A 15,307-nucleotide genomic window follows, 5' to 3' on the forward strand; every position below is an offset into this window, starting at 1 on the left:
CTCAGGTCATGATCTCAGGATCCTGGGATCAAGTCCCACATCAGGCTCTCTGCTCAACAGGGAGCCTGCTTCCCCCTCTCTATCTGCCTGCCTCTCTGCCTACTTGTGATCTCTGTCAAATAAATAAATAAAATCTTTAAAAAAAAATTCCTACTAGAAACACATAAGCAACACACACACACACACACACACACACACCCCCCCACACACCCACACACACACACACACCCCCCCCCCCCCCCCCCCCCCCAGCGGGTAAAATGTGTAAAGGGTCTACATTTTTAAAAAAATATATATTAAAAAATTTTTCACTGTCTTCTCAGACCTAACTCAGAATACTGGGAAATCATACCAGTGAATTCTAACTGTGCTAATTAACCATAAGAAGGAAAGGAAATATCCAAAAAAGATCATAGAAAATAACAAGATAATGAGGTATAGATGGGAGGGTTAGGTTTTAAGTGTGCTTTACCTCATGCCATAGATTTGTTCCTCAAAAGTTATTTAGAATCCATATGTGAAGAAAGTATAAAATTATATATTTCTGTGAGAATTTGCTTCTCAGGAGAAGCCTTCCAAGAAAGCATTTGTTCAAATGAATAATCACCTCTTAATTGATCTCTTGGAGAATTTTTCTAAGTATGTTTCTTCAGTGGGGGCTTTCCTGCCTTACTATGTAGTGTACCTTCACTGAGTCCAGGGACATTTTAGATCTGGAATGGAAATAGAAATCTTCCTATCTCCATGTTACAGATAATGAAAGTGAGAGCCAGGAAATTAGGCATCCAGTCACTAGGCAAAGCAATGGGAGAACTTCTATTGGAAACGTTCTCCTTTGTCTTAGACTGGAGCTTAATTTTACTACGGTACCTTAGTTTCCCCCCTTTAAAATTTATTTTTATTAAATCTATTAAAATCATGCAATATGTCTTGGACACAGACCAGATGAAGAGAAGATATAGCCAACTCTATGTTGGTGGGGTTTAACCTGGGCAGAACATCATTCATAACTGTGCTCTCTGGGGGACAGTCCACTGGAAGATTGCTGACTTTTAGTGTATTTTATAAAGTCCAGAATTATTTCAGTCCTGTCCAGATTTACCCCATGTCTATTCCAGTAACTTACTCTTGGCTTGGCAGTATGTGTGTATGTGTGCACGAACACCTCATAGCCAAGATTTGGGGACTAATTATTTATGATCTAATTAATTGTGTTCTGCCAAAATAACTTTTTGTTTAAAAAATGGAATTATTAGAGCTCAGTCTTCAGAATAATGAAACACTTGATAGATTTTCATAGAAATCATTTCTTTTAATTTTCATGATAGGATGTTATTTCTTTATTCTATTTGCATTAAATCTGTAACTGAGAGATATTTCAATGTAAATATAGTTAACATGTTTGTATGCAGACCTAAATCTCAGGAGACATAGGTCCTACGTAATCTTAGTTCTGTCTTTGACCCTTCATTTCACCTTGGACATGACATTAATCATTTTGTTTTGGATATGTCCATGCATAAAATTAAAATAAGAATGCCAAGAAATTATCTAGGATTGTCATGAATATGCATCTAGTTATATATGAAATATTTTAAGATCTTTGAAAGAAAGAAAATATACTCAAGACCTTATTAGAGTTTTTGTTAATGTCATTGAATGAAAACAGGATCAATAAAATGAATGATAAGGTCAGCATTCATTAAGTCAGTACCTATGACCGTGGTACTCAGAAGAGAGCACTGAACCAAAAATCGGGAATCCTGGATTCTGGATTTGTTGCTGTCACAATAAGTAAAAATGGCTAGTCACCTCATCGTTCTGGGTCTCCGTTTTCTTAGCTATAAAATGAATGGACTGGCTCATCAGTGCCGTTCTTTCCAGTGCTTAATTAATATTGTTAAGAGTTTCTGAAGATCTTCAGTAGTTACTGTAGGTCACTGTTTCCCAAAGTGTGGTTCCTTGACTAGAAGCAGCAGGAACTTGTTAAAAACGCAAATTCACAGGGCTTACCCTAGATCTCCTGCGTCAGAACCTCAGCCCCAACAATCTGTTTTCACAAGGCTCCAGGTGATTCTGATGTAGGCTAAAATTTGAGGATCTCTGTTAAAATTGTCCTTATTCTTAAGAAACTTAAAATTTAGCACTTTTCAATCTCCAATTTTCTTGCCTATTTCTAGACGTATGGATATATAGTCTAATATATATTTATAAATAAAAATAGGAAAAAATATATAAAAGGAACTATGGGCATGTTAAATTGATAGAACTGAAATTTTTTTTAAAGACTTTGTTTATTTATTAATTACAGAGAGAGAGGGCAAGAGAAGGAACACAAGCAGGGAGAGCGGGAGAGGGAGAAGCAGACCTCCCTCTCAGCAGGGCTCTATCCCAGGGCCCTGGGATCCTGACCTGAACTGAAGGCCCGTGTTTAACAAATGAGCCACCCAGGTGCCCCTAGAACTGAAACCTTTTGAGGTGGTATCTATGCAGCTACGATTTCCCGTGGTAAGGTGTTGCCCAAGGCACGGAGAATGTCTGTTAGGTCAAGCTTGAATAACAGTGCTTGACTACCAAAATGCATGATCATTTCATCTGTGTGCTTATCAAATACAACTTATTTTTACTTAGCACAGATATTCTTGTTCTAAAATGTAAAAACAAAGGTTCTGAAATTATGCCCAGAATTTTAATTTTAAAATTTACATTATGTTTATGTATGGCATCAGGCACATAACCTGACGTTCCAGTCTTCTCTGTATAATTTTTCTATTACTCTCATTCTAAAACTCATGTGCAGTTTCAAAAGAAACTTGCAGTTGGCTTTTTAAATTGCAATTATTGTTATAATATGCACCTGAGCTCTGAAACGTCACTCAATTGCCATTAAAATTTTGTGGGCAAGTTGTTTCAAATGTGGCTAAAGAGTGCTGAAGGGGAAAACGTCTAAGCCATATATTTTCACCTATACGTCAAAGACATCTGTTGATAACGGGACAGCTATTTTAGTTCTCATCTGAGAGATGAAAAACAGAGTTGTAAAACTGTTTTTAGTATTGTCTTAGAGCTGCGGTCGGCTCGGGAAAAGCAGTGAGAATTCACGTAGCATTTTCTTTCAGGAGGAAAAGTTTTATCAAGAGCATTAAATTTCTTTGGAGATGTAGAACTTGATGAGGTTGCATGACATACACGCTCTTCTCACGAACTGGAACATGGAATGATAGCCTGGTGCCAACACCAGGATCCCCCCGGGGACCAGTGCCCTGCCTGCTGCTGTGCCCCTTCCCTCCAGCTTGTGAGCCCTTGAAGTTGTTAGCACTGGTGCTAACTAAATGTAAACACCTTTACTTTCCAGCTGCTGCTAATTGGTTTGGGAATATTTATGTAAGTGTTGATTTTAAGGCTAAAAATAGTGCAGTGATGTTTAAATCCAACTCATTCTGGCTGTCAGAAATGCTCCCATGATCCTGATAGTGTTGCTAAAAATGTTCACTTTTTAAAAATTGTAGTAATTAAACTTGTCTGTTGTGAGAGCCACATATGATATGTTCCCTTCTCTGATAAAAGAGATAAAGAACAAGCTTCTTCAAGGCCTCTGCTGGGTTGGCCAGACTCCTCCTCCCGCTGAACTTTACCAGAGAGGAAAAAATTGTAAATGCGGGAAAATGGAGGAGACAAAAGAAAATTTTGAAGTTGCTCTAGATCCTCTTATTCTAGGTAGGGGATTGCATCTATTTTAACTTAACATTAAACATAGGAAATATAATAGTTTTATTAATACAATTAAGTGTAGAGCTTCCCAAACTTGACTTTTTAAGAGGCAAGTTGGGGGACTTGAAATCACATCATTAATATTTCTCAAGTCTGAAGTTGAAGAAATATCATGTCTGTTCCACACCATTTGTTTATACCTCTCGTTCTTCATCGTCAGATTATTTTTGCCCCTTTACTTCCCAACTAAAAAGTCAGATTTCACAGATTGTTCTCAAAGTTACTTAAATAAGCTATGGGAGGGTGGAATTCATTTTTAGATACATGTGATTTCGTGACTCTTCACCATGTAATTTAGGGAAGGAAAAGCCTAAGCACCCCTAAATTATTACTTGTCAGGTATCTTGTAATTTTCAGAAAAAGTGAATTTATGGACCCTGTCAAGAAAGAAGTTGCTGTTGTCTCTAAGTCTGAAAGCCCCGCACTGCTCTCGTGTTGTTCAAGTCCATTTGGCTTTGGCTTCGTGTCCTTGCCGAACGCCCTGAGCATCTGTCTGCCTGCCCCATCTCTAGAGAATAGCAAAGAATTCTGTTATTGCAAAAATAGGAATGATTTTGGCAAGTGACACGCACTGCCCATTAGGTGAGATGATAAACTCTAGTTTATCACAGCCGTTTTTGATAGCTGTGGCGAAGCAAAGACTTTTCAATGCTCCTTTTAAAATAGTGGAACTCTTGTCTTAGAGAAGTCTGTGAATGTGTGTGTGTGTTCTCTCCTAAGTCTGTGGTTATTGACATAATTGCTATAAAGCCGTAGTCAGTTCAGAATTACCCTTAAGCAGAGTATCATGTTGCAATTGGCCCAATATTGCTTTCAAATTCTAATTAACATTTCCATATACTTAGAGCATTAAGTATGTTGTTGACATAAATAGAACCTTTACTTACCATCTAACTGGAACTAGAAAAAAAGTTATTTTAACCTTGTAGAATGTTGATTTGAACCAGAAAGTGTGCTCTTTTCTTATCTTCGTAAGCGATCAACAAGAAAATTCCACTTGGAGTAGGAAGCAAAGAGACAAAAATAGTTAACATTTTATAACATTATCCCAGTTTTTTCTTTGACATTCTGAGAATGTATATCCATGAGGAATTACAGAACCAGTAAGAGGATTTATTTCAACTGATACCCACTGTTAACTGTTCATGGATGTAAAACCTTTATACTGTTAGCATGCTAATCCTCTCTAAATTGACGTCCGATTTGGTGTGATTCTTACCAAAATCCAGCTGGCTTTTTTTTTTTTTCTTGCAAAACTTGATGTTCTGATTCTAAAAATTGTATGAAAATGCAAGGGACTCAGAAGGGCCGAAACAAACTTGGAAAAGAACAAATGTGGGGAATTCTCACTTCTGGTTTCAAAACTCAGTACAAAACCAAGTACTCAAGACTGTAGTACTGGCCTAAGGATATATATGTAGATCAATGGAATACAGTTGAGAGTCCAGAGATGAGAGACATGACTGGGGCTTTAAGACCCATCATTTTTTTTTTTCTCGCTGACCTCTTGAGATGTTGACACCTTATGAGAGATTCTACCCCAGAACTGCCCATCTAAGCCACTTCTAAATATTTGGCTCACAGAACCTCTGAGAGACAGTAGGGTTTTTTAATCCATTTAATTTGGGGGTAATTTATTACACGGCTTTAGGAAACTAGTACAATGCCATTCTGCTCATGCATTCATTAATATCCCCTAAATGAGCCCCATGTGTTGGGTACTTAAGAGAGTACTAGACATGCCAAGACCCTTCATAGAACTCCCTCTCGTATAAGAGAGTCGGGGAAGAAGGTGCAAATGTTCTAACACGTGCAGTAGTCACGAGTTCAAGCATTTTGTTAAATTATCTACCTACGTATGTTTGTAAGCTGCCCAGCCCAGTGTTTTCTCTGTAAGCATAGATCAGGTCCTTCATAATAGTAGGTATGTTTGAAAGCTTTCAAAGATTTGGTGCCTTAAACTAAAACGTATTTTTTGAATTTCTAGATTTTCTTCACTTTGTTTATCCCTCTGAAAGGGTGAAAAAAAAATCTTAAAGAAAAAAATCTAGTGTAGAACAAGTCCCCAAAACCCAGAACCCCTATGCAAAATGTTGCTACTCCGTCTATCTAAAAGTGAAATACATCTTTTTAATCATTTCACACTGATAAACTGCTTGAATTGTGGCTCCCTGCCTTGCTTTCTTCAAGATATTAGCCTAGTTCCTTTATGCCCAACCTCTTAACTGATATATTGTCTTTTTTGTTGTTGTTGCAAGGATGCTTCCGGATCCGTGAATGCTCTGTTTACAGGTGTGGTGGTTGACAATGGGTCCTTCTCCGTGTGGTTTGTTGGCTCAGGGATACCTGGAGTCCATGAGTAACACGGTTTATGACTTTGCTTCTCAAGAGTGGTATATCTTCAGAATCCCTCTGCTCAAGTGCAGTTCCAAAGCTTAACAGAAATCTAATGCCTTACAAATGAGATTCAAAATCAAGCTCGCTTTTTAGAATCCATTCCATGTAACATCCAGCTCAACGTGGCTACTGTCCTGGAGCGCTTGCCTCCTCTGGCCCTCTTAGCTCTCTGTAGTGGAAGAATGTTTACCATTTTAGGAATTAAATGGTTAATTTCAGTTTCCTTTTACTGAAGATCATTCTCAGAATGAGAGTCTTGTGACAGAGTAAGAACTCCAGATTTCTTTTCCCGCCACAGTCCTGTTACACTTCCGACAGAAGTGACCTTGCCGGGCAACTTTTTTTTTCATGAATTTTTTTTCTTTATATTTTTAGTGTCACCAGGGGGTACAGGCAAGTACAGTACATTAAAGCTAATACATCACCACCTGTCAGTGGCACCTTCCCTTTGGTACCCCTCTCCTTGCTGATTTAAAACACTCCGTCCCAAAAGCTTATGGTTGAGTAGGAGGAAGCTAAATGATGTATTCCAAAGCTCTTAACATATTGCCTTGTGTAAATGGCCCATTTGAGTATTTCAGAAACCAAACAGGAGAGAAGAGAACATTGAAAGCACTGAAAAGATTAACACCTGTTTCCAGTCTTCAAAAAAATCGGAGCATGCTATATATATTGAGAGTAAAACCACTTGCTGTCTCATGTTGAAACATTTTATTCAAATTTTCAGTTCGACATGTGTAGCATCCACATGCTTATGGGTTTGTTTGACTACAGGATTCCACACAGAACTTAGAAGATGGAGAAGTTATGAATGGTGTACAGACCGAATCACTGACATCGCTGAAAACCAAGGATGCACTGAGGTATTCTCTTTATGTGAATAAGACTATTTTAGTTATTACAGGATAATGTTTCTCTAGCAGTTTGTAGTTTTTATTTTATAGAGAAGGTCAGGATAGGTAGTAGAGTGGAATGAAACCTGTCCCAATTCTAAAATTAATTAGTCACTCTTTTATTTTCTTTTTTGATGGAAGAACTTCCTAACAAACATATATAAATGAGCCTCCAAGTCTTTCAACTCTTCAGCAACCTGGATTCCTTAATTGCTTTTTTCCTCTTTGAACAACAGTTTAAAGTGAATTTTCAGAGTTCGTTGTGGTTGAGTGCTCTACTTTGACATTAGCTCTTTGAATATTGTTCTGTATTCTGTTTTAACCATCTTGCAATATTTTACTCAATGTATATAAAATGAATCCAGTCTATCACCTAGGATTTTTCGTGGTTTTAATGTAAGTAACTCATTATATGAAGTCATTTGCTCTCAATTTCTCCAGTACTTACTTTGTTCTACACTAATTTCCAGTTCTGCCTTAGCTTACCACACAGGTTCCATTCCTAGTTTTGCTGCTTCCTAGTTCTATAAGCGTAGGCAAGTTATTCATGTCCCTTTGCCTTAGTTTCTGGTATGTAAAACAGAAATAATGTTAAACTGTTCTTCAGAAGGTTGATATGAAGATTAAATGAATTCATGTGTGTAGAACACTTCCAACGGTGCCTGGGCCAGAGTGAGCCATGGGGGTAGTTGCTGTCGTTGGCAACCATTGTACTGTGTTCAAGATGACGGTGGTCGTGATGGTGATGGTCATGGTCATGGTCATGGTCATGGTGATGATACTACCACCACCACCACCACTCTTACCCATCATTTTTTGTAAGTTACTTTGAATTTTGTGCTAGGAAAGTAATTCCATGTTTAATGGATGGTTGGCTTCAGCACTTAGAGGTGATGATTCTAAGGTTGATGGCCATTCATTCATTCATTTACTCAACATACTCTTTTCATTCAGTCCAATTACTAACAGTGGCCAAGCATTTTTCATGGAATTAGCTTTTAAAAAAAAAAATATGTGATCATCCTTTATCACACTGATTTACTGTGTGGGCTTCCCTCACACAATTTATAGCCACATGACATAGGTGCTCTATTTAGATTATATTGCTTTGATGAATGAGATACACAATATTAAAAATTTGGTAGAGAAAATCTCTTGGGCACTATCTTTTTAGAAGCTTGACAAGATTGTTTTTGGAGGCAGGCATAATGAATGTAATACTCTTCTGTTTGCCTTTAATTTCATTTTTTTCAGTGTTAGCTTTTTGAAAAGTTTGTAATCATCTTGGCTAAATGTTATGTGGATAGATGTCGTTGAGTGTGAACCATTGTTTGATTTATGGCTACATGAACTAATTAACTAAACTCTCTCCAGGTACAAAGAATTGAGAGGAATGGAGTATAGAAATTTAAAAAATTCTTTAATTAAAATGTATGTGTGTACATGCACAATTTTTGTAAGAGTTTTATCACCACATTTAATAGGCTGATGAATTGTAATTCAAAGCAATTAAGTAACTGTAGAGACCCAATCTCTATCCACTACTCTTGTCTCTAAAGCCTTCAACGCCAGTGTTACCTGTTGTGTACACTTCCCCTTATTCTTTGGTGTTTTATTTTATGCTAAGGAACTTCATGTGGTGAGCACCAGTTTGGAGAAATCAGTGAAATCAGGTTGAGGCCAAGTTCAGAAAGCTGAGTAAGTGCAGACTCCCAGCACCTGCAGGCTCTTGGGTATGGAGAGGATGAGAAGGATCTTAACAGGATGGCATGCACAGCTAGCACCAGGAAGCTTGGAGATTACAATTCCAGGAAAAGACTTGGGTTCTAGCTGGCACAGGGTGATGAAGAAACAAAGGAAGAACAATTAGGAAGCCACTTAGAGCTGAGTTATTTGGTCATCATTCTCCTAGGACAATGAGGGCATGCTATCCCACAGAGCTTGGCCTAAGAATAGAGCTTTGGGCTCACTTTGATGTAGGTGGCATAAAAGCTCAGCAGATTATTTCCACAGTCCATCTCAAAATATTTTGCACCTATTTCTGTATTTTCAACCCCATAGTCATTGCTTAAGCTTTTATTACCTCTCAGACTATTGTAGCAACCTACTGTCTCTTCTCTTGAATACCAGTCTCTTTATCCTAATTGATCTCCTGTATCACTCACACTGCTAGGTAAAAATTTCTTAAACCACAGCATTCAACAAACCATTCCTACATTCCAGTTGAATTTTGTTAAATCCTGGGTTTCAACACTACCTATGTAACCTTAGACTAATTATTTAACCTCTTTAGTTTTTTTAATATGGAAAATGGGTATCATCACACAGATTATTGTGAAGATTAAATGAGATTTATCACAGGCAGTTGTACTCAGCATAATACTAAATGAACAGATAAATATTAGTTGCTACTGCAGTTATGATTAGCACACGTACCGCGGTTTATTGACTGTCATTCTCCCATATAAGACTGTGAATCCTCCAAGGGATTCCTGACACGTCATACAGGTCTTGGAACATACTTGTTCCAAGTATGAATATTTGTTCAGTGAATGGTTAGAACACATTGCTCCATAAATCATAAGCATCCCTATTAGCTGCTTACACAGCATTAACACAATTTTATTTAAAGAAAAATAACCATAGGAGGGGGTTCTCCAAATAGTCTTATAATATGCGTCTCCTATGAAGCACTACTCAATTTACCTCGATCTTAAGATGTTGAAGCAAGAGATTTCTATTGGATGGTTTTTGTTTGGTTTGGTTTAACTACACTTTAAGCTTCCCTCCCTCCCTCCCTTCCTTCCTTCTCTCCTTCCTTCCTTCCTTCTTGAAGGGGAGGCAAAGAGGGGGGTAGAGGAAGAGAGATAATCTTAAGCAGGCTCCACTCCCAGCATGGAGCCCCATGAGGGACTTGATCTCACAACCCTGAGATCATGACTTAAGCTGAAATTAAGAGTTGGACGCTTAACTGAGCCACCCAGGTGCTGTAAAGCTTCTATTTCAACAGCAAGCGATACATGCAAAAGACCTTCACGTCATCCCTAAGTTCAACTTCATTCCTGACCTCAACCTATTCCTTGACACATTTCCAAATTACCCTACTCCAGACTTACCTCTTCTCCCACGCTTAAAACAGCTATCAAGTTTTATTCTTTTTTGCCTCTTATATCCATTCATTTGACAAACTATTGGTAGAGTCCATGTCAAAAAAAAAAAAAAAATCCCTTAAACCTTCCCCCAGGTATTCATGCTTTATTCCTGTGATGCTCAAGCCCTATTACCTCTCCAATTATTGCAATAATTTACTAATTCCTGTCTCAGGGACCAGTCTCTATCTTGTCTTACTCTTTTCTGATTGATCCCACATATCACTGCCAGATAAATATTTCTAAACCACAGCATTTATCACCCTACTCCTTAGTGCCAACACCTTTAATGACTCCATTTTCTACCAAACTAAATGTGCTTTTTTCCCCCCGTATGGATTTTGACATATCACTCTGAGATTTGATCTCAAGCTGATGGTTCAACCTTCTCTTCTCAATACCTCCCTGTCTTTTCCTTCCTTTCTCTCTGCTCACTAGCCTCTTTCTCTAATATCACAGCCAGTCTGTGTGCTCACAAACCATCCTGCTTCAGTGTCTCAGTGCAGACTGTGCTGTTTCCTCCACATGCCCCCACCATCCCCTCACCTACTTTCTCTGATTAGGGATCCATTTGCCCTTCTCACTTCCATCTAAACTCCTCCTTCAGGAAGAGTTTCCTGATCCCAGCTTCCCTTCCTGATCCTGTACTAATTTCTTCTGAGCCTCACCAGGAAGTGCCTCTACTTTGAAACTCATGCAAAAGTAGCTTAAAACTCCTGTTCTGCAATACAATAAATTCCAAGGTGAATCCTGACTCTATCTTGTAGAAGTGGTGTGAGGTTTGGCAAATTATTTTACCTTTCTAGGCATCAATTTACGTATCTATAAAGCGGGTCTGATATGTTTTACTTTATATACTTCTGGTGAGAGTACATGGTATATTGCTAGAGGGCCATTAACACAGTGCATCCCAAATCATAGTTTATAATCATTGAAAACATGCTACGATGACTACTATCATTCCATTGCTTTGTGTTATTCTCTGTTACCTGTCTTATCCTGCCCCCCTAGACTGTGAACTCCTCAGATATTGGCCTCTATGTTTTCCTTATAGAACTACATCATTGAAACTACTCAATTAATGTACTTGAATTCAGGTACATTGAATGAATCCCACCACCATCAACAGATTTTTTGTTAGGCTTTTACTTAGTATATTTGCATCAATAAGACCTCACGATCAAGCATACTTGCCTGCCATCAACACACTGTACTGGGAGGTCTCTCGGCGGTCCATCTCTCACACTGTTCTGTATGCATATGATGAACCTGTGCATTAGTGCCTGAAGACCCCCGGTCAAAACCTTCTATCCATTTATTATCCATCATCATCTTTGTGGCAGTAGTCTAATCATGAAGAAAACATGTTCCTCATCCCTACAGTACTTGAGGATATTTTAAAAATCTCACTGAGGAAATCAGTTGAGAAAAAAGTGGGAAGTTTGAGATAATTTCCTTTTAATCCATAAACTCTTTCCCTCAAAAAATTCTAATAATCATCCTAATAGCTGGTGGTTATTGAACCTCTTGTACACACCAGATACTATGTGTATGAGGTACATGTTATGTCCTCTAGTTGTTTTTAAACCAACAGTTCTATTAGGAATTTATCTTAATTTCCCCTTTGTCCAAATAAGGAAACTGATACTTCTGGTCTTTGTTTAAATGCTTTTCTCAGATATCTGACTCAAAGCCACCGCTAAGATACACTGCTAATTTTGTAACTTAATCATGATTTTCTTCTGAAACAAGGACACCCCCCACCCAGCTTGCCCTGAGTCCTCTGTCCCTTACCCTACATGAGTAGCCTGTGACTTTAAACTGTGAGTTTAATAATCTCAATATTAAGAATGCTGTCCATTTGCCTCGTGTGAAGAATTGTACCTGCAGCCCTCTGCAGCTCTTATCTTCTGTCCCTCAGACTTCATGTGTTTCTTCTGGATGGAGCCAAATGAAGACCTTGGCCATGGAGTTCCTGCAGAGCAGCTGTTCAGGACAGGCTCACTTGTAACCTTTTATTCTGTACCTTCACCCCAAGTTTTGTCCTAAAATCTTAGATAGGTAGCAGCTGGTCCCAGGAATTATTTGAATCAGTGTTGTCAATTGGATCTTAGGACATTTAGCTTGATCTAATGTTGGATCTAATGTTCTGTGACTGTCCACTTTGGGTTTCATTCTCTAAAGTCAGCCATTTCGATCTTCGTGACACTTTCAGCTTTTCTTTGTGTACTTGAAATATTTTCCCTTTACCCCACATTTCACTTTTTTGTCTGTTTTTCACAAGTAGCTGCCGATCCCTTTTTCTTTCCACTACCAAAAAATTCTCTCCACCTCATTCTCTAAATTTTCCGTTCCCAGTCAGCCTCCAGGACGTAAATTATCGTGAACATAACTTGCTCACTGGTTGCTAAAACTTACTCTGCACTTGGACTAAACAAATGGCATTGATAGTGTATTTGCACATCTTAGTAAAATCTCACTTTATGAGACAATTGTGTCTAGCCCTACTTGCTGTGTTTATCTTTCATTAAGAGTATATATACAGAGATTTCTACAGAATTCCATCAGGTATATGGAACGCAAAGATCCCCCTCCTTTTAAAATAAGTAAAAATATATGGTCTGTGAGGCTTCCTTTTTCAAAAGCTTTTCTTTCCATCTTAAAAAATGGATAACATTTTATAAAGAGCATGGTAAAACACAACCTGTGTAAAATTTGTAATATTTGTCTATATTAAGTAGATTTAATTACAATCTACAAAATCAACAATCCTTCATGCTTTTTTTCTGGGATAACATTTTTATGATAGCCATTTAGGATTTGTCACATGTCTTTCCAGCCAAAAAATTGTGATTGCCATGTACATAGATAGAACAAGAGTTTATTCTGAGGTCTCAAAAAAGAGAATCTTATGAAGTATAAATGAACCTTTAGATTGCATCCCCAAGAATGGGTATAGTGTTTTAAAATAAGGTTGATTGCTTTAACAAATTATAAGATTTACTTTATTAAGTGAATGTAAAAATAAAAGATTGATAGTTCCTAAAGAGTATGTATCAGTATAATACATAGAATTTATTATGTTTTACAGGAAAGGTTTTGAGTTGGGTAAAGAAATATTTGCAAAAGAGACCAAAAAAAAAAAAAAAAAAACAAAAACAAAAAACAAAAACCTCACAAACACAGAAACAAAAACATAAAGCCATCCTAAAAATTCTTAAGCTGAAATCTTGAACTCTATACTAAACACACTTATATTCTAAAAGCCTCTCTATAGTACGTATGAGTGCTATCTCTCAGCTCGTGGACATTTAATACACTTATTGGGAAAGATTTGTGTTACATTCTAAGTGTAAAACAAAAATACATTGTAAAGGTAGAGATAACAAAGTTTAATGATTAAACAAGATTTTCATCTTTGTTTTTAAAAGTCTTTAAAACAATACCACAACCCTAGAATGTTAATGCTCTGGGTGTAGTCCTTCTCAAATACCTACGAATGTACTATAAATCTGTTATTATGTAAAAATTATTGCTTTGTGGTCCATTAAGAGCTATGCAACTTTCTCTGCCCATCAGACAGTTTATATTTAGGATGTATAGTACATACATATATATAGTATTTCATATGTTATATATATACTTATATGTTTATATATATATTCATTTAATATCTGTATTATCACACAGAAAGTATCAAGAAGAATCTATTTTATCCCATGATATTATCACTCTAAGATTTGTTTTATTTCTAACTTTTACCCCAGGCCTTTGATATAACCTGCTTGACTGAACAACTTTTAAATATATCAGCAATATCTGAGCAAAACTCATTTGAAATTTATTATCAGATTTGAAATTCTATCATACTCCACAAATGTTAGAAACTGACATGCTCTTTTTTATAGTTCTTAATGATAATAAGTTTGCAATGAAAACACATTAAAAATAAGCCTTGTCCACTGATGGGAATATATTTAATGTATTTATTTTAGATGCCTGATAATTCAGGGAGTGCTACATACAGAGTGAATTTATCAGGCATTTTGCTTTCTTATGCTGTTCTCAACTTTCTAGCAAGGAGCCAAAATTTCACCATTTTCAATTTGGAACAGAAAAGCATTTGTAGCAGCTGTAGCTCTTAATTTGACATCTAGTTTCAGGTCATCTTCATGTAAATAGGAAACAATAGAGATCTGCTTACAATTTCCATAACAAGGATGCTTGCTTCAACTTTATCATTTTTCCTCTGGCAATTTTATTTTCTCTCTGTGGGATTAAAGGAGCCAATAATTGTTCACGGTTATTATTTTTCATCTTTATAAAAACTTGTTAGTTCCACTCTTTATTACTCAAAGTTTCCCAATATCTTGTATATTTCAGTCATACACACTATCCATTAATGTTTCTAGCTCATCCTTTCCTTAATCTGGAGTAGGTTAGGCAGGTCAGGCTTTCTATTTCTTTCTGTAATACATTTTCTCCAGGCTTTACAACTTCCTTTTCTACCTCTAAAAAAAATGGGAGGTGAAAATTTAGAATTGTTCCAGTGACTACAACTGATGCCTTATTGAAAGGCAAGTCTGAGTTCTGACTTATAATGCTCCGAACATGCCCATATGTGTTACTAACTGGGGCTTCACTGTTGTAAAATGTACTTCTGTGCTTTTTCTAATAAACATATTTTTTATTTCAATTTTCCTGTTCTGGGAGGGAAAACTACTTTATGCCCAAGCATAGGTAAGCTTTAGTCCCATGTATTTCATCATCTGCACAGTAATTGTCAAGTGCGTCTCAATGGGGAGAGATTTCATTTTTGTGTGTATCCTTTTAAATATGTTGATTTATGCAGGTTAAATTAAGTAGAAAGTTATTTTTGTGGGTCATTATTTCCATTTGTTTCCCTTCTACAGAAAAAAAAATAAGAAATCAGTCTTTTAAACATTTTATTTCCTGGATCTTGTGAACATACCAGCAAATCATGTATTCAATTGACTTCATCTCTGCCGTTGAAGTTACAGTAGTTGATATAATCTTAGTTTTTTTTTTTTTTTTTTAAATTTGTTTTTTTTTTTTTTTTTTTTTTTTTTTTTAAGT

The 15,307-nt window shown here is 36.8% G+C and overlaps 1 protein-coding gene across 4 annotated transcripts in view; it reads left to right on the forward strand.

Annotated features, from left to right (window-relative positions):
- The window catches only part of LOC111141102 (par-3 family cell polarity regulator beta), a 1,027,371-nt gene that overhangs the window by 538,767 nt on the left and 473,297 nt on the right, over nucleotides 1-15,307 (forward strand). For all 4 annotated transcript variants that reach the window (XM_022493436.1, XM_022493462.1, XM_022493453.1 and 1 more), the window contains exon 5: nucleotides 6,943-7,031. In XM_022493436.1, the coding sequence (XP_022349144.1) occupies nucleotides 6,943-7,031 (89 nt within the window). The remainder of the gene's footprint in view (nucleotides 1-6,942; nucleotides 7,032-15,307) is intronic.

Source organism: Enhydra lutris, unplaced genomic scaffold, assembly GCF_002288905.1.
Source record: "Enhydra lutris kenyoni isolate GAN:26980312 unplaced genomic scaffold, ASM228890v2 scaffoldscaffold1, whole genome shotgun sequence".
Taxonomy (NCBI): domain Eukaryota; kingdom Metazoa; phylum Chordata; class Mammalia; order Carnivora; family Mustelidae; genus Enhydra; species Enhydra lutris.